General features: G+C 48.3%; 10 protein-coding genes across 10 annotated transcripts; 6 read left to right on the forward strand and 4 right to left on the reverse strand.

Moving 5' to 3' along the window:
- Window positions 1-96: 96 nt before the first annotated feature.
- On the forward strand, window positions 97-907 carry N7479_006648 (alpha/beta hydrolase; the record flags this gene model as incomplete). Its single annotated transcript, XM_057254342.1, has 2 exons — window positions 97-504; window positions 584-907. 2 exons carry the CDS (start codon window positions 97-99, stop codon window positions 905-907), a joined length of 732 nt encoding a protein of 243 aa, XP_057108204.1.
- A 2,661-nt stretch (window positions 908-3,568) lies between these two features.
- N7479_006649 (putative dynamin GTPase) lies at window positions 3,569-6,217 on the reverse strand (the record flags this gene model as incomplete). The annotated part of the gene is made up of 4 exons (XM_057254343.1): window positions 3,569-3,753; window positions 3,817-3,958; window positions 4,008-6,103; window positions 6,166-6,217. 4 exons carry the CDS (start codon window positions 6,215-6,217, stop codon window positions 3,569-3,571), a joined length of 2,475 nt encoding a protein of 824 aa, XP_057108205.1.
- A 2,082-nt stretch (window positions 6,218-8,299) lies between these two features.
- Window positions 8,300-10,375, forward strand: N7479_006650 (lysine--tRNA ligase KRS1; the record flags this gene model as incomplete). The annotated part of the gene is made up of 4 exons (XM_057254344.1): window positions 8,300-8,521; window positions 8,586-9,844; window positions 9,980-10,305; window positions 10,365-10,375. 4 exons carry the CDS (start codon window positions 8,300-8,302, stop codon window positions 10,373-10,375), a joined length of 1,818 nt encoding a protein of 605 aa, XP_057108206.1.
- Window positions 10,376-10,971: 596 nt separating this feature from the next.
- On the forward strand, window positions 10,972-12,300 carry N7479_006651 (uncharacterized protein; the record flags this gene model as incomplete). Its single annotated transcript, XM_057254345.1, has 3 exons — window positions 10,972-11,214; window positions 11,266-11,304; window positions 11,365-12,300. 3 exons carry the CDS (start codon window positions 10,972-10,974, stop codon window positions 12,298-12,300), a joined length of 1,218 nt encoding a protein of 405 aa, XP_057108207.1.
- Window positions 12,301-12,684: 384 nt separating this feature from the next.
- Window positions 12,685-14,247, reverse strand: cox15 (cytochrome c oxidase assembly protein cox15; the record flags this gene model as incomplete). The annotated part of the gene is made up of 2 exons (XM_057254346.1): window positions 12,685-13,798; window positions 13,871-14,247. 2 exons carry the CDS (start codon window positions 14,245-14,247, stop codon window positions 12,685-12,687), a joined length of 1,491 nt encoding a protein of 496 aa, XP_057108208.1.
- A 338-nt stretch (window positions 14,248-14,585) lies between these two features.
- N7479_006653 (uncharacterized protein) lies at window positions 14,586-16,046 on the forward strand (the record flags this gene model as incomplete). Its single annotated transcript, XM_057254347.1, has 3 exons — window positions 14,586-15,099; window positions 15,165-15,248; window positions 15,301-16,046. 3 exons carry the CDS (start codon window positions 14,586-14,588, stop codon window positions 16,044-16,046), a joined length of 1,344 nt encoding a protein of 447 aa, XP_057108209.1.
- Window positions 16,047-16,525: 479 nt separating this feature from the next.
- Window positions 16,526-18,253, forward strand: abd1 (mRNA (guanine-N7)-methyltransferase; the record flags this gene model as incomplete). The annotated part of the gene is made up of 3 exons (XM_057254348.1): window positions 16,526-17,940; window positions 17,994-18,160; window positions 18,219-18,253. 3 exons carry the CDS (start codon window positions 16,526-16,528, stop codon window positions 18,251-18,253), a joined length of 1,617 nt encoding a protein of 538 aa, XP_057108210.1.
- Window positions 18,254-18,541: 288 nt separating this feature from the next.
- On the reverse strand, window positions 18,542-18,904 carry N7479_006655 (uncharacterized protein; the record flags this gene model as incomplete). Its single annotated transcript, XM_057254349.1, has 1 exon — window positions 18,542-18,904. One exon carries the CDS (start codon window positions 18,902-18,904, stop codon window positions 18,542-18,544), a length of 363 nt encoding a protein of 120 aa, XP_057108211.1.
- Window positions 18,905-19,975: 1,071 nt separating this feature from the next.
- Window positions 19,976-20,291, reverse strand: N7479_006656 (uncharacterized protein; the record flags this gene model as incomplete). The annotated part of the gene is made up of 2 exons (XM_057254350.1): window positions 19,976-20,117; window positions 20,215-20,291. 2 exons carry the CDS (start codon window positions 20,289-20,291, stop codon window positions 19,976-19,978), a joined length of 219 nt encoding a protein of 72 aa, XP_057108212.1.
- A 152-nt stretch (window positions 20,292-20,443) lies between these two features.
- Window positions 20,444-23,497, forward strand: N7479_006657 (SUMO ligase MMS21; the record flags this gene model as incomplete). Its single annotated transcript, XM_057254351.1, has 2 exons — window positions 20,444-21,174; window positions 21,244-23,497. The coding sequence occupies 2 exons, from the start codon at window positions 20,444-20,446 to the stop codon at window positions 23,495-23,497; spliced, it is 2,985 nt and encodes a 994-aa protein (XP_057108213.1).
- Window positions 23,498-24,147: the final 650 nt, after the last annotated feature.

Raw genomic sequence — 24,147 nt, forward strand, 5'->3', positions numbered from 1 at the left:
CCGACCATCCCGCCCTTGAGTTTTAGTAAATTATCTTCATTCCTGAAGTCTTTGAAGTTCATAATAATATCTATCTCATAATCTGAGTTTGTTTCAATGTCGAACCCAACATTTGTTTTTTCCCTGGGTGCCTGGGTTGTCCCAGCTGTCTTCGATGCTACCCGCTCCCGCCTAGAAGCCCTCGGATTCCCCTCCGAGTGCCCCGCGCATCCTTCAATTGGCGCTGAGCCGCCCTCTAAGACTCTAGCCGATGATACTGCCTCCCTGCGTGGTGTGTTGACGAAGCTTGCAGATGAGGGGCGCGACTTGATTGTTGTTGGACACTCCTATGGAGGTGTGGTAGCTTCCTCTTCTGTCGAAGGACTGAATAAAGCTGCTCGTGCCGCCGAGGGCAAGACTGGCGGTGTTGTGAAGGTTGCATACCTGGCTGCATTTGCCCTGGACAAGGGCCAAAGCTTGTTGGGTATGCTGGGCGGAAACTATCTCCCCTGGATGAAAGTTGAGGTAAGCCTATTCTGAAAGATGATACATAATTGAAACACACAATATGCGCCACAAACGGACAAAGCTGACCGGCAAATAGGGTGATTACGTTCTGGCAGATGGTGCCGGTGAGATTGGCTGGCAGGATATTTCCCTCGAGGAGCAGGAGAAGTGGAACGCTTTAGCACTACACACTTCGCGTGCTGTATTCTCTGGCGAGTCTACTTATGAGCCCTGGACTGAGATCCCCTGCGCCTATATTGTGTGTGAGCAGGATCGGGCTCTCCCACCCCCGTTCCAGGAACTATTTGCCTCTAAAATGGGTGGGCCGGAAAACACTTATAGACTGCCCAGTTCGCACTCGCCATTCTTGAGTATGCCGGATCGTCTGGCGGAGGTTTTGCAGCAGATCGCTAAGGCATGAGCGATTTTTAGATTAATCACCTCCCAAATTACCGTATTATTTAATAATATACGGAGTACCTGGTACGGAATAGATTGAGTGCAAAGTTATTTTAATTGTTTGAAGCCCCCCACATTGATGTGAGACAATCGCCCGCAAATCGCCCCCAAATCTACTACATACAACATTGCGAGATTCCGATTTTGTATAGCCCCTGAAAACAATAGAATTATTAGATTCCCTCAAGTGGCACTCGGTATACATACTGCATATGGCTTCCTTGATTTTGCGAGACGAAAATACGAATCTGTCATTTCTACTCCAAGGTGGAGAAAATAGTGACAGCGAGCCAATTATATCACTTTACAGGCAGTTTAGTGTCTCGGTAGTCTTTCTGGTCCCGGTGCTCTGGCTCGGCAGGTTTCCGAATGTGCCCTACTTTGCAGGGGTTTTCAGCAGAAGAACAGGGATGATTCTGAAGAGCACATCTTTCATATCCCATAGATAATTCGCCATAAGAATGAAACCAGGAAGAAAGAAAACTTAGGTCAACCCCACTAACCTTATTCATGCTAGTACTATACCTAAATATAATGGGCGAAGAAGATTTTTATTTTATATCGACGATATCTACTCCGTAGAAATCGAGCCGTCTAGGTACCTATTTGCGAGTATATCTAGATCACTATCAACGATGTTAATGTATGTAGTTTCCAACTTCTTTTTAATTTAATAACGGACTGTCTGCAGATTAATGTACTCTCACTTTGCCCTCGTCTCAGTCTCACCTTTACTTTACTTCGACCCTACCTGTGATTGCCTTAATCTTTCTCTATTTTTTATCTAATCCTCTTCTTTTGTTATAAGTCATGTGACCTATCTCGTTTGCTCCCAGTTATTTCTATTTATAGTCAACTTCCTCCCAGACAATTGCATCACTCTTCCACAATGATATACATATCTCGATACTACTTAGTGGTTCTAGATCTATCCCCTCTCAGATTGAGGACCTTGCTCGGTCAAAGCTTTTCGTTAATCAACACCTCGAGTCCACCAGTGTCTACCATTCTCGCACAGCTGAGATATCTGCACCAATCAGATATTATCACCCGCACAGTCGAAATTCCGTCTCGAGAGCTTATTCGTCAGCCAAGGCCATAAGTGGATACCTGTCATCTTCAAACGATCGCTCATCATGCGATGATGGAGAATCATTATCACTTTTGACCAATCAACAGTTGAACCTTCATCAATATTCCCATACGGTCTACTATACGAGTAGTAGACCACTTCATTGATGTCTTAATTGTTGACCGGTCGAATACTGAGGAGATCGGCACCATACCCACTAGTGAACCTGTCTACTATTTCCAAAGAGTCGCCACTAATACCTCCTCCTTGACTTCCGGACACCACGCATACATTTACCAACGCTTTCGATGAGTGACGTTAAAGAGGTGGATTAAGAACACCATCTTCAGTCTGACCACCTGTTACCTCCATGGGCTTTGCGTGGGGTCGAGCATAAAAAGTGTTTTTGGGGTATTCTATTCAAGCGAATTAGCACCAAGGAATTAACCGATGGGCGATATTAAATTCACGGTACGAAAGCGATGTACGTCTACGGCTTTGCGAGGGTATATAGGCTCGTGCCATCGTACCGGCAGATTGCGACATCTCCAGAGCAGTGAGTGCCGGTTGGTCTTCCACATGTCAACTCCCCTGCCCAGAAGACAGATACAATATGCTTGCCGTGTTGGGAAGAGCGCAATCCGGACATATTTTGGAGAATGAATAGGGACGGACAGATGTGATTGCTGGCACTGTGGCTATCCCTTCTAGAAGCTCAAGTCCAGTATATCTTGCAACAAACGACGGGAAAGTGTACGATACTAGCATCGTGCTAAAGGAATGACATGCAGTGAATGGCGAAGATCATCAGTGGTGGATTATTCCCAGCAAGGAATCGCTTGGCCATATCTAGGACAGCAGCATTACGTGGGATTGGATCTTCTGTGGCAATTGTTACCACAAGCGAAACATGAGCTTGGCTAGGAAAGCTGAGGGGAGGCTGAGACCGGTGCACCCACGAACACAGCCGAAAGACAAGTGCAGCAACACCTACCTAAAGAGTTCACCCGGCAAGAGTACGAAAGTGGAGACTTGGGAAATGAGCTATTCTCCCAAAATCGAATTCTTGGTGCCTACTTTCTGCGAATCCCTAAGAGTGACTTCCGTAGCAAAATATTATTGACAAGAAGATATTGGAGGATGAGTTATGGGCAGATGACCATTAAATAAACAAACTTAACCAATAATTAAAGGCTTGGCTCGGCTCGCTTTGTTCTTCTCGTAGGTGCCAGTAATATACTGTAAGGTAGGTTAAAGTTGTACATCGCAAACAACTGCCTTGTAGCCTAGATATGTCCTGAATTTCTCTTCCAATCTCGATTTATGTATAGATCGCTGCAAATTGATGCTAATCTGTACAATTTTGTTTTTGGATTTTCTGCGCTATTCAATTGTTTTTTACATTTTCTCACTTCATCCATATCTCCGTGACTCCATCAAATTCGATTCATCATTGAAATTCACACACACCTCCCCAGAACAACCATTTCAAGCCTAAATTTGGCTCAATAAAACGAGTTTAAGCACTACAGGACTCGAAAGCTTTGGAAATTACCAATCCTCCTTGATGTCTGCAAAGCCAGTTTGGTCACTGTCCTCCATTTCGATGTCCTCATCTCGGACAGAGTCCAGCCATTCTTGCGCTTTCGAAAACTTTTCTCGCTCTTTCAGTAACTGCGCACGGCGATGCTGGCGCTCAGGGTCCTCCGTCATGAGGTCAAGACAGCGGGCACGACCTGAATCACCTATTAGTAACATTCTCCGACTTCATGCTCAACACATATAATGTGTATGCTCACCGTTATCGCCGAAGATTTCCAGATCATCGCGAAGAGTATTGACGAGGCTTGCACGACAAGCTCGGAATAACTTCATGTGAGTTGACTGGCATAAGACGTCCAGGAAACGAGAAGACGCAATATCGTAGTACGCCAGCGAGCTCTATGACTACAATTAGTAAACTTCAGATAATGTGCTCTAAAAGTCTTACAGCCACCATGTCAATTTCCTGAGAGTATCTATCAGGATCAAGTTGCTCTGGTTGAATCTTCTTGATCTTATCGGCAATCTTCTCTTCACTCATATCGTGTCCACGAATCTTCAGCCAACAAGCTGCACGAGCATTGTGTCGACGAGCTTTAAGTGAGACCGAAGCCTGTTGCATCAGGGTTTGATGCTGTACCTGGGCCATTGTGAACGGTATCTCAAGTTCTGACTTGCAATAGTCTTTGGCAAGCTGAAGATGAGCTTGGCGGAGCTTACTCATAAACTCCCTCAAGATTCTGCGTAGTTCCTGGTACAGTCCGGTTTGGTGATACTGGGCAAACTCTTCCTCGAGAGCTTCGAGCAGCATACCGTGCACGAGGCTATGGGTAGCTTTCAGAAAAATTTCCATCAGCTTTCCCCAATGCTCAACACTTCTTTTATTCAAGTTTTCGATCGCCCGTGGATCAAGCTGGTTTGGTACACCAACTGTGTTTGACCGAATCTTCAGTTCCGTGAGTTGTTGCAGCGATATTCTAGCAGGCTTCGATCCTTCGAAGTGGGAGGTGCTATACACAGTCCTTCTTGGGGTTGCTGGTTCCGATATCGAACTAGCGCTCGTAGGCGACTTTCTTTTCTTCGGGGTTGTTGCGATGATTCCCACAATCTTCATCTCACAGTCAGAGTCAACAGCTTCAGCGAGGTCCTCATTATCCTTCGGCGCAGCAACGTCCAAGATAGGGCGTGTCTTTGTAAGGGCGGTTTGCAGATCCATAACTATCTTGTTCCACTGTTCTTGCAGTGGCTTTCGCTGGGAAGAACCGTGCTCAATACTGGGAGTCCCATCGAACAGTTCATGAATCTTCCGTTCAAGATCCGATGTCTTACCCCATAGAATCCGCTGCACATCTTCAGTAGGAGGATTTGGCAGTGTTTGGAGCTCTTCATCAATCGCACTTGACTTTTCATCGATCTGAGCAATGATGGAGGGCAAAGATCCTAAGATCTGACGCATTAAAAGGTCAGACAGTGCCGTTTGAAGTTGTCTTGTACCGAAGCGATCTTCAAATGCGGCGAGATTCTTTGTCCACAGTGCAGAACTGAAGAACATTTCTTCCTCTTTCCTAGCTTGTGCATGGCTCACGAGCGGATCGGGATTGTTCCTAATGACATAATAACCGTGACCAAGCCTAAACTTGCTTCCGTCTAAAATTTCTTGCCATTGATCAAATGGCTCGTCAGAGGGCCGACGATCGGGTTTGGTCAACACTCCAAGCGTACGTTCTTTTGCACCCTTGATATCCCGGACGAGACGGGCAGCACTGGAATTGGTTGCATCGTCTGTCATGGGCAGTGTGAGGAGTACAATGCAATGCTCCTGAGAAACGTAATCTTTGACTAGGTTTTCGACGAGATTCACCAGATATTTCTCGTTATCGTGTTCTGTCTGGCTAATCACTCCAGGCAGATCGTAAAATGATAAATTCGGGAGGCCCGGGCCCGAGATATCCAAACGCACAGCGTTAGGAGAGAATTTGACCTGAGGGGTGTGTGACATGTCAGGCATACTTCCGGGCACAAAATCCTGTGAATCCGTGCTTGGATTCAGGATAGCCAGCTGGGCGCACCGGATAGCCTTTTTGACTTCCTTCTTGTTGTCCAAGGTAACAAAATGTTCATCATCTTGCCCACCAAGCGCGATCCATGGTCCCAGTGGCTCCGACTTCTTTGGCGCCTTCATGCGCTTGGAAGGATCAAAGATGTACCGGCGGGATAAATGGATCACGCATCTCCAGCTGTTATCGCTTTCTGCAAGATTTATTTCGAGGGGACATCGTGTACAGGTTCCTTCGGATCTAGGCACCTTGATCTCGGAGATGCCCTCGATGAGAGAGCTTTTCCCAGTGCTCTGGTCGCCGACGACACATATTTTTGGAAGCATGATTTTGCTATCCTCAATACCAAGGTGACTAAGATCTTGAATCTTTTTCACCAGGTTCTTCATGTCCCTAGTGAGACTATCAAGAGAAGAACTAGGAATTGGGTCGGCAGAAGTGGTGTCAGTTAGGCCATGAGACACCGGTATTGTAACAGCCAAGCTAGCTGCAGAGATGAAGATACTAGTTAAAAAGAGGATCTTTTTTTTCAAGAGAGACTGGACTCACAAATCGCTGGGCTAGGTTCCGACTTCGGAACTCGGTCACGCCAGCCTCCCATCGTGGCAGATCAGGTCTATATGAGTGATTGTCAGCCAAAAGAGCAAGAAGATGGGAGACAAAAAGTGGTGCCCAAGGTCACTCGTTGTAGACTTGGCAATGTGAGACATACTAGGAGACACAGAAAAGAAACAGAGCATACAAATGAGAGACAAGTGTGATGTTCAGGGATAAGTTGGGGGAGGGAGTGAAAGTCACCACAGGTGATGACGCGTAACAGATGGCGGAAAGATAGCTAAGAGGCGAAGGTTACAGATAGAAATAAAATAAGAGGAAAAAAAGGAAAGTCGAGGTCGAGGAGATGGATGAATGAAGCAAGGCGATGAAGAACAAAGATAGGCAGGAGGGGAAGAAATGCGGAGAAGGAAGGTACGTAGAGGAAAGGCAAACAGAATGAGCGGGATAGAGAATGATAGGTGAAACAGAATAGAAAGAACTCAAGAGGATCGCACCTTGAGGGTAAAAGAAGCGATGAAGACAGTCGACGCCACCTTGTGGCTAAAGATTGCTACTGATTGGAATAACCTTTCTTCCACAGAATATTATTCTTCCCAGACAGCTTCAAATATCTTCAAGTTGAAGTTGTACAGATTCGAGTGACCAAGATCTGATACGACGTGGTCCTTGCACCAGGTAAAGATTCTTGGAAGGCAGGTGATTAGAGCAGGAATCAGGACAAGAATAGACCAAACTCACACAAGGAAGTACAATCTCGACGCAATATCAAGTCATCGTCAAACGATATGTAATATAGCAACTTCAAATGCTACAAAGCTGAACTCAAGGATGATAGACATTGGCTTAAAACCTCTCTATTGCCACTAAACTTGATCCGCCCAGCATTGGCATGGAATTCATTGGTACTTTGTCACATTTTCTAGAAATTTTGCGCAGCGTCCACCATCAATGACAGTAGTAGAAAGGTTAGATTGCCTGGTTATTGGCCTAGCCCTTGCAGAAAGTCGTGATATCGTCACCAATATCTTCCATCAAAAGCTCAGTGTGCCACTGTGTCTTTGACATCTAACTGCGTTGGTAGTATAGAAATCGGTGCATTCCCTAGGTAGAAGTAACTACTAGCTCTGTAGAACCTTTTCTGTAGTAGCAATCTCAGTTCATCATTACCATGCATTTCATGTTTTCTCTTGTTTTTCGTGCTCGCTTTTAGGGGCAGTATGGATTCCGTCTTCCTAGATCTTGAGACATGGTCTAAAACTCAATATCAAAATAGCAGCAGTATCTTTCTTTCTTTCTCACTACCTCTTGATTGGGTTTTTCTGTCCCACGTATTTCGAACAAATAGCGAATCTTCTGGTGTCGCCCTTGGTAGTGCTAGGGAACTTGCCTAGTGATTGAGCGAGTCTGTTTTTACCAACTATGGCTGTCTACTGCCTGAATTGTGGCACTATACTCCATAGGGAAGTGTAGGTACGTCTGGACATTGAATAAGCCACCCTTAGCTCAAATCGCAGGTTTAATGCCTTAACAGCTTTTTAGCAGTGAATCATCTATCAACACTTTACCCAATTATATATAAACAGTCACTACAGGGACTGGAGCACCACCAAGTAAGCCTATGCTGCTGTAGTGAGTCGATAATGTACCAAGAAACAATGACTGTAGAGACTATTCAGTTATGACAAGGCTGTACTTATTTACTGTGCTGATATTGAAAAGTCAATACAAAATGGATGATGGGTATCGGGACTGGTTTCCAGCCTCGTATATGGAGGAAAATTGCGGTTCTTGGGGAAGCAGGTCGATATAGATATCTCCGTGCCCTAAACCCTACACCGCAGTCGAGTGTCCACGAACTGTGCTCGACAACGGAGGGCGGGAATTAGATTCTATCTAGTAGAATATAACATAATTTTTTAAATAATAGAGATCATATTTCTATAGTTATTTTAGTACCATATGAGTGAAATTAAGAATGAGTCATGAGGGTTGGATGAGGTCCCCGCGTGGATAGGGAGTTGTAGGCAATCGACCAATCACATGCTATGCCGGTTCCGCCCAAAAATTCAAGTCCCCCATCCCACCATCCCACTATCCCACATTTTGTCCTCTGTAACCACACAATATGGCGGATTCCAACCCTGTTCAAGAGGCTACTGCCTCCATTGCCAACCTTCTCCTCGACGATGTCACTGGTGAGAAAGTCTCCAAGACCGAATTGAAGAGACGCCAGAAGCAGCGCGAGAAGGACGCCAAGAAGAAGGAGAAGGAGGCCGCTGCTCCCCCCAAGCCCAAGGCTGAGAAGAAATCATCTGCCGAAGAGGACGAGGCCAACCTGACTCCTAACGTTAGTTCTCTTGCTCCTGTATCAATTCCCGGCTTCTGCGAAGCTAATTAATGTGTTTTTCCAGCAATACTTCGAGATTCGCAGCAAGAAAATCAACAAACTGCGCGAGACCAAGAACCCGGATCCATACCCGCACAAATTCCACGTTGATACTGAACTCTCCAAATTTGTTAAGGACTATGAGGGTCTCCAGAAGGGTGAACAGAAGCCCGATGTTACGGTTCGCGTTGCTGGCCGTATCTACACCAAGCGTACCTCCGGCAACAAGCTTAACTTCTACGACATCCGATCGGAGGGTGTCAAGGTGCAGGTAATGTGCCAAGCACAATTCTCGACTGGCAAGCCATTTGAAGAGCAGCACGAACTGCTTCGTCGAGGTGATATTGTCGGTATCGTGGGTTTCCCCGGCCGCACCAACCCTAAGAACCGTGACGATGGTGAACTTTCTATCTTCGCCACTGAGGTTATTCTCCTGGCCCCTTGCCTACACGCCATCCCTTCGGAGCACTACGGCTTCCAGGACAAAGAGCAGCGTTTCCGCCAGCGCTACCTCGATCTGATCATGAATGACCGATCACGTGATATCATCCGCACTCGTTCTAAGATTGTCTCCTACATTCGCAATTACTTTGAAAGCCGTGATTTCATTGAGGTTGAGACTCCTATGATGAACGCTATTGCCGGTGGTGCTACTGCCAAGCCCTTCGTGACTCACCACAATGACCTCGATATGAACCTCTTCATGCGTGTCGCCCCCGAGCTTTACCTTAAGATGTTGGTTGTCGGAGGACTGTCGAAGGTTTTCGAATGTGGTCGTCAGTTTAGGAATGAGGGAATTGATCTTACTCACAACCCTGAGTTCACTACCTGTGAATTTTATCAAGCTTACGCAGATGTGTACGACCTGATGGACTTGACCGAGGACCTTGTTTCGAGCCTTGTTAAGCACGTGACCGGTGGCTATGAGACAGTATTCCACACTCAGTCTGGCGAAGTCTACAACGTGAACTGGAAGGCGCCATGGCGGCGAGTAGAGATGATGCCTGCCCTCGAGGAGGCTTGCGGCGAGAAGTTCCCTCCTGGTGACCAGCTCCACACCGAGGAGACCAACGAATTCCTTAAGCGTGTGCTAAAGAAGATGAACGTGGATTGCTCAGCTCCTCAGACCAATGCCCGTATGCTCGATAAGCTGGTTGGTGAATTCATTGAGAGCACTTGTATCAACCCCACTTTTATCACCGGCCACCCCCAGATGATGTCGCCACTGGCCAAGAAGCACCGCCAAATGGCTGGTCTTTGCGAGCGGTTTGAAGCCTTCGTTTGGTAAGTTCTCGCTCAACTTGTACTTGCTTGAATCCTCCCTGTTTCTTCCGAACTTTCCCTGCTCAAGATTGGAACAAATTCGCTCCCAAAATTGGCCAATGGACTTTTGAGAAATTTTAGCTAACTCAATTATAGCACCAAGGAGATCACAAATGCTTACACGGAGTTGAACGATCCCTTTGATCAGCGTATGCGCTTCGAGGAGCAGGCCAACCAGAAGGATCAAGGTGATGACGAGGCTCAGATGATTGATGAGACTTTCTGCCAATCTCTCGAGTACGGTCTGCCCCCGACTGGTGGCTGGGGTATGGGAATTGACCGCATGGTCATGTTCATCACCGACAACTACAGCATCAAGGAGGTGATGACCTTCCCCATGATGAAGGAGGACAAGACCGCCGCCCACCCCAGCACTGCTGCCGAAGTCGCCGGTATTGAGCCCAGTCCCGAAGAAGGAATCCGTATGTTATTAATATCAGGACATTTCCACGAACCGGTATCACTGACGATGAATATACAGCCCACAAATGAATAAACTGATATGATTGCTCGACATCACAATGTTGATGCTATTGATGTGTGATGTGTCTTGGGGTTTGCATGCAATTCTCTGTTTTATGATAAATGCAGCAGATAAAATAGGTTCTCAAAAATATCTCGGCGATATAGCCAACTTTCAAACAACTTGTGTTTATTCGATCCAAGATCAGAGTTCGTATCTAAAGAAAGCAGATATCTCTTCACCAGAAGGTAGGCCATCCATCGATCTCTAATCAATATTTAGCCCTAAGGATGTTGATCGGAGGTTAACCACCCGCTCAGTTTAATCAATTATTCCTGTGCTGTGTTTTCGAGGGCTCTGATCTGTTTGCTTGTTCTTAAGCGGCACTGTCCTCAAATTACCAGGCGCCATCCGATCCTATGAGACTGTATATAACAATGCTCAATACAACATGCATCTGACAAGCCTTCATCAACCCCAAGCCTTTTATCTACACCTACCACTTATCCATTTCCATTTTCATTTCGTAAATCCCCATCCTATTCCCTTTTTTTTACCTTTTTGCTCAAAGCAATATTTCTTTCCAACATCATCAAGTACCATCGAGCACGGCTCTGATGCAATCATGGTCCATCATACTATGCCTCTCCCTCGCATCCCAGATCTGAGTCTCCCATCTTTTCGAGAGCTCGACGAGTCCGTCGAAGCCAACAGGCGCAACCAACCGAGCATTCATGTTTCTAGCAATATGTATGAGGGAACAAGCAACAGTTCCTCGTCTTCGCCACAAAATATCAATACCGTTCCCAACCCGTACCCACCCTATCCAGCTAATGGATGGCTTGTCCCGCCTGACCCCAGCCAGAATGTTTGTATTTATCCGTCTCTCCCTTGAGATATCATTCTAAAATCTAGCCAGGCTTTTCGAGAACCCGGATTTACCTATCAACCCGTGAACGTGCGTATAGAAGGATAGATATCCGAAGCATAAAGTATCGCATGGCTGACTTCCCAACAGCAGGGCTCTGTCACAGTGCTTCAACCCAATGTAAACGTGGACAGGGGTAAGAAAGAGACAGCAAAAACCGGTATCTCAGGCCAAAAGTGCAACTTACGAGACCATCCTACAGAGATAAATCCCACCCCTCAACTCCCTCTACGCCCGAAGGAAATTCAGTCATCCCCTACACCCACGCAATCGACTCTTAGCTCCGCCCAGTCGACACTCCGCGGGCCACTATCTCCAAGCACCGAAGTGTCATCAACCCCGGAAAAGGTCTCCCCGAATTTAACTCGACAAATCCTAACAAATCGGCAACCACCGAACGGGCAGGCCCGCCAGAGGGTGAGTCGCGATGCAGCCGCAACTCACCGAGCTCAGAGACGACGAGTCGGCGTTCATTTCTCAGAAGTGGCAGCCCACACCGCGAAATGCGACGTATGCAACAAGCGCAACAAGAATGGCATGTCTCGCTGTCAGAACTGCGGCTGGCAAGTCTGCCGCAAGTGTCTGACCGACCGAAACGGAGACCGAACACACGCTTCTTTCGGCGCTACTCATGTCCCTGAGGGCGGTGGCGATATGCCAGTATCTTTGCCATCTGTAGATGGGAACCAAGACCGCCGACGCTCTGATTCAACTGTCGAAGTGAGAGCTGCGCAAACTCTGCTGGATCTTGGCTCTTTTGGTAACAGTACTCCTAGTGCCACCTGCGAGGTGGCAAGTAACGGTGGTGGACAGAAAGTGGCTGCTGCGCTTGCACCAGTCTTACAGCAGCAGGTTGATGCTTTGTCTACTGATTCTGATATGACCTTGTCTGTTGTTGGAGATGAGGAGTGGCCTCAGGATGAGCCTGATGTCCCTATTGGTGAGGACGGTCTCCCTATTGGATACATCATAACACGACGCAACCCTGCACGTGCTGCGAGACCTTCTGCGAAGATGGCGGAGTAAGTGAGTGTGGATTTTACGAGGCTGGCAAAAGCAAGAACGTCTCCCTGAGATCTGGAAAATGAATGTAAGAAGATGGTGGAAGGCAAGCGTGGAGACATGGCAGATGAGGACAGAAATATGACGAACGAGAAAAAGGAGGAAAAGAGAGAAAAGAAAAACGGTTTGGTACTTCTGGCATATCAGTTTTTGATTTAAGTAGATCAACGAATAAAACTTCGGTTAGTTTCAAAATATATTTTTACAATCAGTAGAAAGACTAGTTATACAATAAGACTCGAGCGAAGCTCGAGTCAACAGATGAATGGAGATGGTATCAATTACCAGGCGATTGGTTAACACAATCAATCCTGGTCGGCATATTCATACTCTTGAAAGGCAAGGGTATTAGACTCTCTTCAGGGCAGAGGCAGCAGTGTTAGAGAGCTGCTGGGACCGAGCTTTCGCGGCCATCTGCAACAGTTTGGCTGTACGCGACGGATGCCAGACTCGGCTGCCCAAAATGATGACCCAGGTCAGAAGGAACAAGCTGCCAGCCTGGTGGGCGGAGGCAAGCGGAGTGGGAACAAGGTACAGAAGAGTGGTAATACCCAGTCCGACTTGGCAACAGGCGAACGCGAACACGCCGTGGACACCCTTTCTAGCAGGTGCCGGCAAGTAACGCTTCATGGTGGGCGAGCGGCGAGTGTAAACCATCAATGCACAAATAGCGGTGAATGTGGTCATTGCGAGGATGCGGTGGTCAAGCTGAACAAGAGAAGGATTCTCGAGCATGTTGCGCCACCAAAGATCTGAGCGGTCCTCGTGGCGGGAGTAGCGGGCATCGAATAGCTCATCCTTTGGAGGTGCTAGTCCTTTGCCCATCCATGGGAATTCATTGTAAATAAGTCCTGCATCAAGACCAGCGACAAGACCTCCTGAAATAACGGTTGTGAAGACCAAAAGAGCAATGCCGGCGACTGAGCGGCGGAAGAAGGCCAGCTTCGGGTCACGCAGCGCATTCAGCTGGTTGATTCCAACAGCTGGGTCGGCCATCAACCGATGGGACCGCAAAATAGCAAGACCGTTCCACAACATTGCGACGTAGCAAACGAAAGCAGCACCCAAGTGAGCAGTCAGACGGTATTGGCTCACTCGCGGGTGACTGCCCGGAGCAAAGAGATCATCCTTCAGGCCAGACTTGACCATCCACCAGCCGAGGAATCCCTGGAAACCAATAAGACCAGCAATTCCAAAGACGCGCAACGCCATGGGCGCGGAGACCTTCTTTCGGGCGACGAAGTAGACTGCAGGCAGCACAAATGAGATTCCGACAAACCGGCCCCAGAGCCGGTGAATCCATTCCATATAGTAGATCTCCTTGAACTCGGAGATAGTCATGTTCGGGTTAAGCAATTGAAATTCGGGAGAGGCGCGGTATTTTGAGAACTCATCCTCCCAGTGTTCCGCGTTCATTGGGGGGAGGGAGCCGGTAACAGGTCGCCATTCGGTGATACTCAATCTGTGCCAAAATTCGTCCCGTTAGCATTCAAAGCTCACTCTTTGTGAAGAACAAGGAGCCTAATTCACATACCCTGATTCTGTCAGCCTTGTCAAACCACCGAAGACCACAATTCCAAAAACACTGGCTGCACTGCCTAGCAGCCAGTAGGCCACGGCCTTATCGCTAATTTTGGGGAAGCTCGATTTTCCTTTCACGGCGCCCTCTGCAACTGTCTCTGCGACGGCCGGTGCAGCGTTTGAACGCTTGAGACTGGAGGTGAAGAATTCACGGTTCTTATTGTTCAGAATGGTCGATTTGCTGGGTTGACGGAACTGGAGAGCACCAAATTGGCGGATTGATTTGGCTGCGTAGCCCTGACTTGGTAGGCATTGGGATGTGAAAAAGTCCTTGGCCAAACGAGGCGCAGCACTCCGCCATAGCGACAGAGAGCTCCTCAGAGAAGCCATGGTTGTGGTAGATGAGTGAAAGAAGGAACTGAGTGAAATTCGGGGATTGTACGATGTCGCGGAATGTCTTGGCCAATCAGCTGTGGAGCATTTGTCGGAGTGGAATAGCACTGTCGACAGTACTCAACAGTTGACAGTGGAATTATTATATTTGAGAGACTACTGACATCTAAAATATGTATTTGATTTAGAATTGACCACGAGTATCCATGTACGGGCCCAATAAAGATGTTGGTGCCTCAGGCGACTACACCTCGGGCGTTATGATCGCCGCAGCTCCAACCATCCGCGTTGTATTGATCCGCATCACTTGACTTTCTTCCCAGCGCAGCGCCAACATGTCCTACGCTCTGGAATCAAAGAAGCGAAAGTTCCACCGTGTCCTCGAGTCAATATCCAAACCTCTTACTACCGACAACGCGCCCAAACCAGCCCCTGCGACACCGACGACGGCGCAAGACCGTATCTCCGCCAACTTATCGATCAAGAAAGTACGCCTGGCTAGTGCCGACCGGTCAGAGCTCACAGCAGTTCGCAACTCAATCCAAAAGATCTCCCGACCTGCACACCGAATTGCGTCCGCAAATTCGAATAAGCGCCCAACCTTTGTCCCTTGGGACCGCGAACGTTTTCTCGAGCGATTAGAGACCTTCCGCCGCGTCGACCGATGGACGTCAAAGCCAACTCCGATCAATGAAGTAAAATGGGCGAAGCATGGTTGGATATGTACAGATGTTATGCGAGTCACCTGCGTGAGTGATTGCGGTGGCGCAGTTGTTGTGAAGCTCCCCGATGAAATCGATGAGCTTGATGGCTTCAACATTGAGAAGGTGGAGGAGCGGAAGGAAGTCCGTGAGTAATCGAGCAGATTGCTAGTCCAGCCGAACAGGATTATATGCTAACCTATATAAATACAGGCGCGAGGCTGGTGGATGAGTATGCGAAAATGATAAGCAGTGCTCATGGTGAAACCTGTCCCTGGCGAAACAAGAGCTGTGATGGTGAGTCTGAATAGGACACCGATTATTTGTCCCATGACTAACATTAAATTAGCAACCATTCAACATCTCCCTCTGACCAATTGTGATGCTGCCCTATCGGGACTTCACGAGCGATATACAAAAATCTCGAAGATGGGCGATAAATTACCAGCTGAGGATATCGTTCAGACTCCAGAAGGGCTTGACCTTGATGTTCTTATCAAAGGACTTCCCGAAGAATGGTTCGAGGAGGCCGAGAAAGCTGATGTATCCACCAGGGCAGAGACTCAGCCTACAAACGTTGACAACCAAGTCACAATACCACAATCAGTGAATCGAACTGCACTGGCGCTAGCATTGCTCGGCTGGGATACTGCCTCCGATGGAGCTGCCGGGTTAGTCGGATGCGGTGCATGTTTCCGTCGCCTCGGGTTATGGATGTATAAACCCAAGGACAATGGAGATGTAACTGTCTACACTTCCCTCAATGTGGCCGAGGAGCACATGGAGTACTGTCCATGGATTGACAAGGTAGCCCAAAGTGGCACTGGACGGCCCAACGAGAATTTGGCGGACCTACGTGCTGGGTGGCAGATGGTCGCGGAGGCCGTGAAGGTCAAGCACCGCCGCAGACTTCGTACTATGGGCTCCACAGATACATTGCGGACGGATCTAGGCACACCAACCGAGACTACAGGTGAAGAAGAAAATGCGGATGCGAAAAAGAAAGCAGAACGCGAGTGGTGGGCGAAAATCCGACGAGTGAGACAAGTTTTGACGACCAAGTCGCCAAAACGGAAAGCTGTCTTGCCTGAATGATCTTACATTCTGATCTTCATTTCTGTTCAACATTACATTAATTGGAGCGTGGGTTTTATGAATAGGGTTAAATTGCATTTTTCAGCGGCTTGTGGTTTTCAGATAGCTTCTATTGATGGTCATTGTGAGATACGACACTTAGCAATGATGAGAATACATTTATCTCATATTTATCCTTAGACACCGTGATATAACACTCCTGTAGATAAATGAAAGAGAATTAGGGTTGGGTTGGGACGCTCTGATTGGCCGAGATCCGGAGCTCGTTGGACGTTCTTCAAACCTCACCCGGGCAGTGCTCTGATATAACTCTGACTTCCACAACACCAGAGGCGATGTTTCTGAAATCACCCTAGAATTCTCTATTTCTTCTAATATTTTTCTAATTTCGATATACCCCTTTCTTTGCTTACTACATCCGAACGTCCTGTTACCCCAAAACATTTCTTTGAACAGTTCACAACTCTACTCGCGTCGCCATGGATCATTCCAATGGAAATGGAGCCCATGATGGAGCTCCCGGTCGCTCTAATCCCCGCTCGCCCGCCCGCACAAATACCACACACCCTCCAGCGGATACCGGCAGACACAGGAGCATGGAAGGAGACAGCACGGCAGACGGATCCTTATCAAGCGCAGCATCCAAGCGCAAGAGACTCCAAGAGAGACACCAAGCCCTCCGAAAACGGGGGCGAACTCCGCCGTCAGTATTCTCGCGACGCAATCGCTCCCGCAGCCCAGGCGGCGCCCCACCACGCGACGACCGACGCTCTCGATCGCCACTACTGCCACGCCGTTCTCCCTCCCCTGATGCACCGCGTCAACGCAAGAGACCTGGCGGCGGAGCGCGACAGGGACTTCTAGATCGCGAAACACTACGACGCAAACAGGAGGAACGCGAACGTGCAGAGCAGGATGAGGCTATGCGCAATTCTCAGCAGCGCGGCGTCGCGGACGTCGTCCGACAACACTACAACGCGGTTCCCGAGAGAGGTCGTGAGTGGCGCAAGACAGAGAGCAAGATCAAGGGGTTGCGAAGCTTCAATAACTGGGTGAAGAGTACTTTGATCCAGAAGTTTTCGCCTGATGAGAATTTTGTCGCGCGATTCGAGGATAGCAAGGACTGGGCGGACGATAGCCAAGGGCCGCCGCCCGCTGCTGATCAGAAGCTTCTCGTGCTGGATCTGGGCTGTGGTAAGGGAGGTGATCTGGGCAAGTGGCAGCTGGCGCCTCAGCCGGTTGACCTCTATGTCGGTCTTGACCCTGCGAATATCTCCATTGAGCAGGCACGGGGTCGGTACGATCAAATGCGCTCGGGCCGCGGTCAGCGAGGCCGTCGACCTCCCCAGCCGATCTTCCATGCTGAATTCTACCCGAAAGACTGCTTTGGTGAGTGGCTGGGCGATGTCGACATCGTCCAGCGGGTTGGTATCGATGCTAACGCCGGCCCCGGCGGGTCCATCATGGCCTCTCGCTACGGTGGTGGAGGCTTTGACATCGTTACATCTATGTTTGCCATTCACTATGCCTTTGAGACTGAGGAGAAGACGCGTCAGATGCTCAGCAATGTCGCAGGTTGCTTGAAGAAAGGCGGTCGTTTCCTTGGCGTTTGCCCTAACTCAGACGTCATTACCAGCCGCGTTTCTGCCTTCCATAAGCAGCGCAAGGAGCGCGAGGCTGCCAAACCTGCTGAACCGGAAGGCCCCGAGGATGGCGAAGTCGAGGAGGATGAGCGAGCCCAGTGGGGCAACGATATCTACCGTGTTCAGTTCCCTGGCCCAACCCCTGAGGATGGAATCTTCCGTCCGCCCTTCGGGTGGAAGTACAGCTACTTCATGAAGGAGGCAGTAGAAGAGGTTCCGGAATACGTCGTTCCATGGGAGGCTTTCCGAGCGTGAGTGTCAGCCATCATCGTATTCTGCCATGCACAACTAACTTTTTACCCAGCCTGACCGAAGATTACAACCTGGAGCTGCAATATCGCAAGCCATTTTTGGATATCTGGGAGGACGAGAAGAATCATCCCGAGCTGGGCCCGCTCAGTGAGCGGATGGGTGTAAGAGACCGCGTGACCGGTGCTTTGAATATGACGGAGGAGGAGAAGGAGGCTGCCAGTGAGTAATCCCCGTACATACATTGCTTTTCACGGCCGCTAACAGATGACATCGCCAGGCTTCTACCATGCGTACTGCTTCTACAAGGTATAGACTAATGGATGCTTTGAATATTTCATTGACTGTACGTGTAAAGTATTCCTAGCTTAGCATTTGCATTTTCTATTTCAAAGAATCATCTACTTGAATGTCCAAACAACTAGAGTTTCCAACAAGACTTCAAAATATATATATAACAGAATCACCATCAACGATTACAATCCTCGAAATAAACACATCCACCGGCATACATAGCCATTCCTTTCCAATGAAAACTCAAGCAGACCTTCTCAATTTACGAGTCTACTAGTATTGCCAAATATCGTCATCCTTCTATAAATCCTACTGCTGCTGAATCTGAAATCCAGCGAACTCTACAATGCCCGTCAAATTACGCACAGACCCGCTAAAATCCTCCACAGTTTCACCATCCCTCTTAAGAACCGTCACCCTCTGCGCTTCAAAATACGTCTGCGCTTCTACAAAATCAGGAACAACGAGCCCAACATACCCGAAATTATTAGTTTCTTTTTGTTGACCCAATAAGCCGGTCGCCCCAATCAACTGCAGTTCCAGTAACCTGTAAATATTGTTCTTGGCCACCCCCGTCCCTACCCCGGACTGATGTGGTTTAGGGTGGGCCTTCTGGTTGCTTCTGGGGCCGGCCTCGGTAACTTTTGTTAAGGGGTTTGGGTATCGGCACATCGCGGTGGGTCAGGTTACATGTTTAGCTATTTAGATTACGAGAAGGAAAAACAGGTTGCAAGCGACCTCGGGAGGCTTCTATATATATTTGAGGTTACTGGATTTTATGAGTGGTCTTGATCAGAGGATGGATATATAAACGGCCATCGTTCGGGATATACATATTTCTACTAGAAGTATTCCGAGGTATTTCTGTCTTTTTATATGTATCGAGTGAATATCAAAAGATTATTTACTCAGAAAGTAATTATAAAACATGCAGCGATTTACAAAACACTACACATCGTGTTTACTAAACTCGTCGGTTGACTATACCTCGTATCGCAGTGAGACAATGAGCTGTTCGAATTGGTAGGCGCTGGACGCAAGCTAGCTTTATATGGTGAGACCTGGCGTTACGCCAAGACTGAAGCCCAGCCTCAGGGTCTAATTGTGTTGGAAATTCTATGCGTTATCCATTTTGGTGGCTTCTAGGGTTGATTGTGGGGTGTGATCGAGTCCTAGGCGGGCAGCCACTACTGGGGTCTCTTGGCGACATATACACCGTCAGGGGCCATAGCGCCGCATCAAATTGCTACGTTATGGTCTTTCGTAAGTGCAGGTCAGTGCTCAAATGAAATGTGTATCAGACGCCAAGCCACCCGCATCTTTGATATGGTAGTTGGATTGGGGGCGTGATAGTCGCTGTAACTGTCGTTGTGACTGCCATTTGATCGAAGCTCGGAGGAAATGTAATACCATATTTATAACATGGGGATCCTTGTCGATGGTAGGTCTTTGCTTTTGATTAAGGCGTCCCATACAACGGAGTTGTTCGAAGTAGACTGCCAGCTGAATATAGGGCTGATAGTGTAGGGTTTCATCCATCATTAAATTGCACAATCACCATGCATGAGCTGATATTATAGAAACTCCGGTGCGATATTCTAGCGACATTGATATGCGGCTTTTCTTGCTTGAGTATCACAAATAGCATCGGTATGTACTTCGATCTTCCCCGATGAACTATTTTGTGACATGCATGGGGCACGAACGATATATTTTAAATGAATATGCTGAATTGCGTTCATCTTAGAACTTTGATTTAAGAACATTTGTACCCTGCTTAGTTGAAGAGATACGGTCGTGTAGGACAGCCTCAAGAACAGTGATGACTTTTGGCTCGATCGGTTTCCTGGGCAAGATTGTCGCTTGCCGGCGAGGATGAATAATCCTGACTAGAGAATAGGTAAGAGTGTTGTTTGGATATCTTGATATTTTGCACCTAGAAATAAACATGAGAGTCTTTCTTAAGAATATGCTCGACATACCTGTCCAGGCCCACCTGAGCACTCCATAGATAAGGCTTATCGGTACTATATGTAAACCCAAACGGGACTAGCGTCATCGCGTCTCGCGTCGGGATTTCGAGATGCTCTTTGTTACTTGAACTTTCTTTGTCAACGGATTGGGAACGCTGTACTCGAATCAAAACATAAAACCCCCAGTAATCCAGGTATCCTCAACTAACCTTCTACAACAGTGTTCTCCCCAACAACAATGTCGGCCACACCAAGCCGACAGCAGTCAGCGCTATCTCAGTCCTATCCACAATCAGCACAATCACGTAGACGAAACACCCACACCTCAATTTCAGAATCCACACCCCTGCCAGCATATGAGCCTCCCGAGGCCCCTCTCACAGCAGAAAGCCAGCGCAAAATTGCTGCTCTCCTCGCATCACAACACTTCAAACTCCTCCGCACCCACCTCCAACACGCCGCCGAGAAACTCACACACTCAGGCGGTGAAGTGAACGAGCGTCTCAGCGATGCCCGGATCCGGTACGAGAAATCAAAAGAAACGCGCCGGCGTCAAGGCGAAGATGTCGACGACGACGACGAAAGCAATGAGGAGTACCAGCAGCTTGCTGAGGCAGAGGCTCGAGTCGAGGCTATCACCTCGCGAATGGAGGAGAAGACACGCCAAGTTGTCGATTCAGAGATGAAACTCCAGGGTTTGACTGATGCGATGGGTCAAATTGAAAGGGAGGAGGGTGAGAATGTTGCTGCTGCTTTGGGAGTCAGACAGACCCGTCAACAGCGCGCAAGACAGAGAGCCAATAATGCCGAGGATGCCGATGGGACTGAGGATCCCGCCGATGTTGATTACGAAGATGAGCAGGAGAAAGAGATGCGCGAGCGCAATGCACAGAATCCTCCTAGTCGCAAGCTGGTCGATAAGTTGACTGAGGGCGCTCAGAAATGGGATGAACTTTCTTTGACAGAAAAGTATGGGATTTACCCCTGGACATATTTGCCTTCTACTCGAAGATGCAGAAACTGACAACTACGATCTAGATACGCCGGCAATAACTCCTACATCGGCTTCTACCGCATGGTTCACGACTCCAAGTTCCCCGGCGACGACGTCCCGCCACTGCCGCACTCATCTACATGGTTCGAGCATATGGAAGATACGAATACGCGATCAGGGGCACCGGCACGCACGCGCAACCAGAACCGAGGCCCCCCGCCCACCGAATCGGACGATGACATCGCCATTGAGCGCGAGCGTATCTCCCTCAAATGTCCATTGACTCTCACATCTTACCAGGATCCTGTCACGAGCACCAAGTGTCCTCACAGCTTCGAGCGCGAGGCTATTATGGATATGATCAATCGCAGCCAGACGACTATTGCACCCCCGGCCTCTCGTCGGGGCCAGCGCCGCGTGCATGTGGTTAAATGTCCTGTTTGTTCTACTCCGTTGACTGCAGATGATTTCCGACCAGACCCTGTTCTACTACGTCGTGTTCGTCGTGCGCAAGAGCTCCAGCAGCGCGAAGATGAGGATGATCACCTTGAAGGGGATGGCAGAAAGCAGAAGGATCGCAGTACCGGTATTACCTTGGGTAGTGACGGGGAAAGTGATGATGATGCGATGGATGTTGATGCCCATCCTGCTTCACAGCATATCAAAGCGGAGCCGCTTAGTCAGGCTGTTACGACAGCTCAATCTGATGATGAAGAGGGCGATGATGCGGAGAGTCAAGATGCTGAAGCCGAGGAAGCTGAAGCTGAGGATGCTGAGGTTGAGGATGCGGGGAATGCGGAAGGGGAGAGTGAAGAGAGGGAGACCGTTGATGAGGATGAGGAAGAGGAAGAGGAGGATGAGGAAGAAGAAGAAGAAGAAGAAGAAGAAGAAGAAGAGGAAGACCAGAAGGAAGAAGTGGAGGATGAAGAGACGGAAAGTGATGAGACGGATAATGAAGTGGGGACTGAAAAGGGTAAGATCGACAAACTGTATAACGAAGTGGAGAATGAAGTGGAGACTGAACAAGGGCAGAACGAAGAGATGGACACCGACGAACCGGAAAATGAAGAAGAGCTGAACGAAGAAGTGGAAATCGATAAGGGGGATACTGAGGAAGTGCCTACCGAGGAAAGTCAGAAGGAAGAAGCGCAGCAAGAGGAGACACACAGTGAATTGGAGGAGGATGTGAAAGATGGAGACAAGAACGGGGAGACTGAAACTGTGGATTCTCGAAATGATGTGCAACAAGCAGATGGACAGAGCCAGGAAAGTCAAAATGAAACTCTGGATTCTCCAAAGGATGTTCACCAAGCCGACACCCAGAATGAGGAAGGTCAAACTGAAGCTCTAGATTCTCCGAAGGATGTGCAACAAGCCGACGCGCAGAATGAGGAAATTCAAGATGAATCTGTGGATTCTTCCTCTGATGTACAGAGCGAGGAATGGCAGAATGAAGCTGCGGATTCTCCTGCTGATGCAAAGAGCGAGGAAGAGCAGAATGACGCCGTCGATTCTCCGATAGACGCTCACCAAGCGGATGCCCAGAGTGAGAAAAGTCAGGAAGAAACTCTAGATTCTCCGAAGGATGTGCAGAGCGAGGAATGGCAAGATGAAGCTATCGATTCTCCAACAGACGTTCACCAAGCGGATACCCAGAGTGAGCAAGGTCAGACGGAAGCTCTAGATTCTCCGAAGGATGTGCAGACCGAGGAAAGTCAAGATGAAGCTGTGGATTCTCCGAAGGATGTGGAACAAGCGGAGGTGCAGAGTGATGAAGGCCAGAGCGGGGCAAGTCAGGATGAGACTCTAGATTCTCCAAAGGATCCATCCCAGGCGAATGTGCAGAGCGAGGAAATTGGGAATGAAACTCTAGAATCTCCGAAGGATTCGCCAGTGGACGCGGAGAGCGATGAAGGCCACGATGAAACTCTAGATTCCCCGGATGCGCACCAAGCGGATGTGTCCAGCGAAAAAGACCAGACTGAAGTTGTGGATTCCTCGAAGGATGCGCATCAGGCGGATCTCCAGAGCGACGAAAGTCAAAATGTGGCTGTCAAATCTCCCCAGGTGCCACAAGACGTACCGAGTGAGAAAGGTCAGGACGAAGCTCTAGACTCTCAGGATGCTCCCCAAGATGGACAAAGCGACGAAGGTCAGAATGTGGCTGTCAAATTTCCCCAGAAAGGTCAGAATAAAGACGACAGTGACAGCGGCAGTGACAGCGACAGTGAGGATAGCGATAGTGATATTGAGCCCAAAGTCGAGAGTGGGTCCGAAGAAGGAATGGATAGTGATTGATATGCATGGACGCCTCCCCTTTCAAGCCAAAAATTAAATGAAGTGCCTTTCCATTAATCCGGGAAAATGAAACGTTTCAAAAATCGGAGAATTTCCAAGATTCCATTCCATGTGGTTGACAGTAGTACTACCTAGAATAGACTCAGATCAGATTACATCTTACATACATATAATATGTATATGTACGGAGTATATGTATGATCCATATAGTTAGATCTTGAGTGTCTCATGTAATCAAAATATTCATTTTTTGACGGTTCAATTTCCGAAAGAAGAAAAAAAAGGAATAACGCTAATCCCCTCGTGGTGACTCCCCCGCAGTCCAACGGAATGTGTTGTGGGACCCGGGCCAATCAACGTGGGGAATATCCGGTTGTAGTTTAGCGGTCTTTCTTTCCCTTTGTATAAAAGCCCTGGAAGGGTTTAGTCAGTAAGGCTAAGAGTGTTAATAATCATATTTTAATACGACACTAAGTGTTTAGATCTCTGACTCCCCCAAGAGAAAAATAAGCCCCATAGTAACCCTGATGACCATACAAATACTACATATGCCAATCCCCCCCCGGTCGTTCTCACGCGACAACCTTGTCTACAGACGAAACAGTACCATCAGGGTGTAACACTGCTATCAAAGCGCTCTGGCCCCCATC

This window comes from Penicillium vulpinum (assembly GCF_028829585.1).
Source record: "Penicillium vulpinum strain IBT 29486 chromosome Unknown utg000003l_segment0_segment0, whole genome shotgun sequence".
Classification (NCBI taxonomy): domain Eukaryota; kingdom Fungi; phylum Ascomycota; class Eurotiomycetes; order Eurotiales; family Aspergillaceae; genus Penicillium; species Penicillium vulpinum.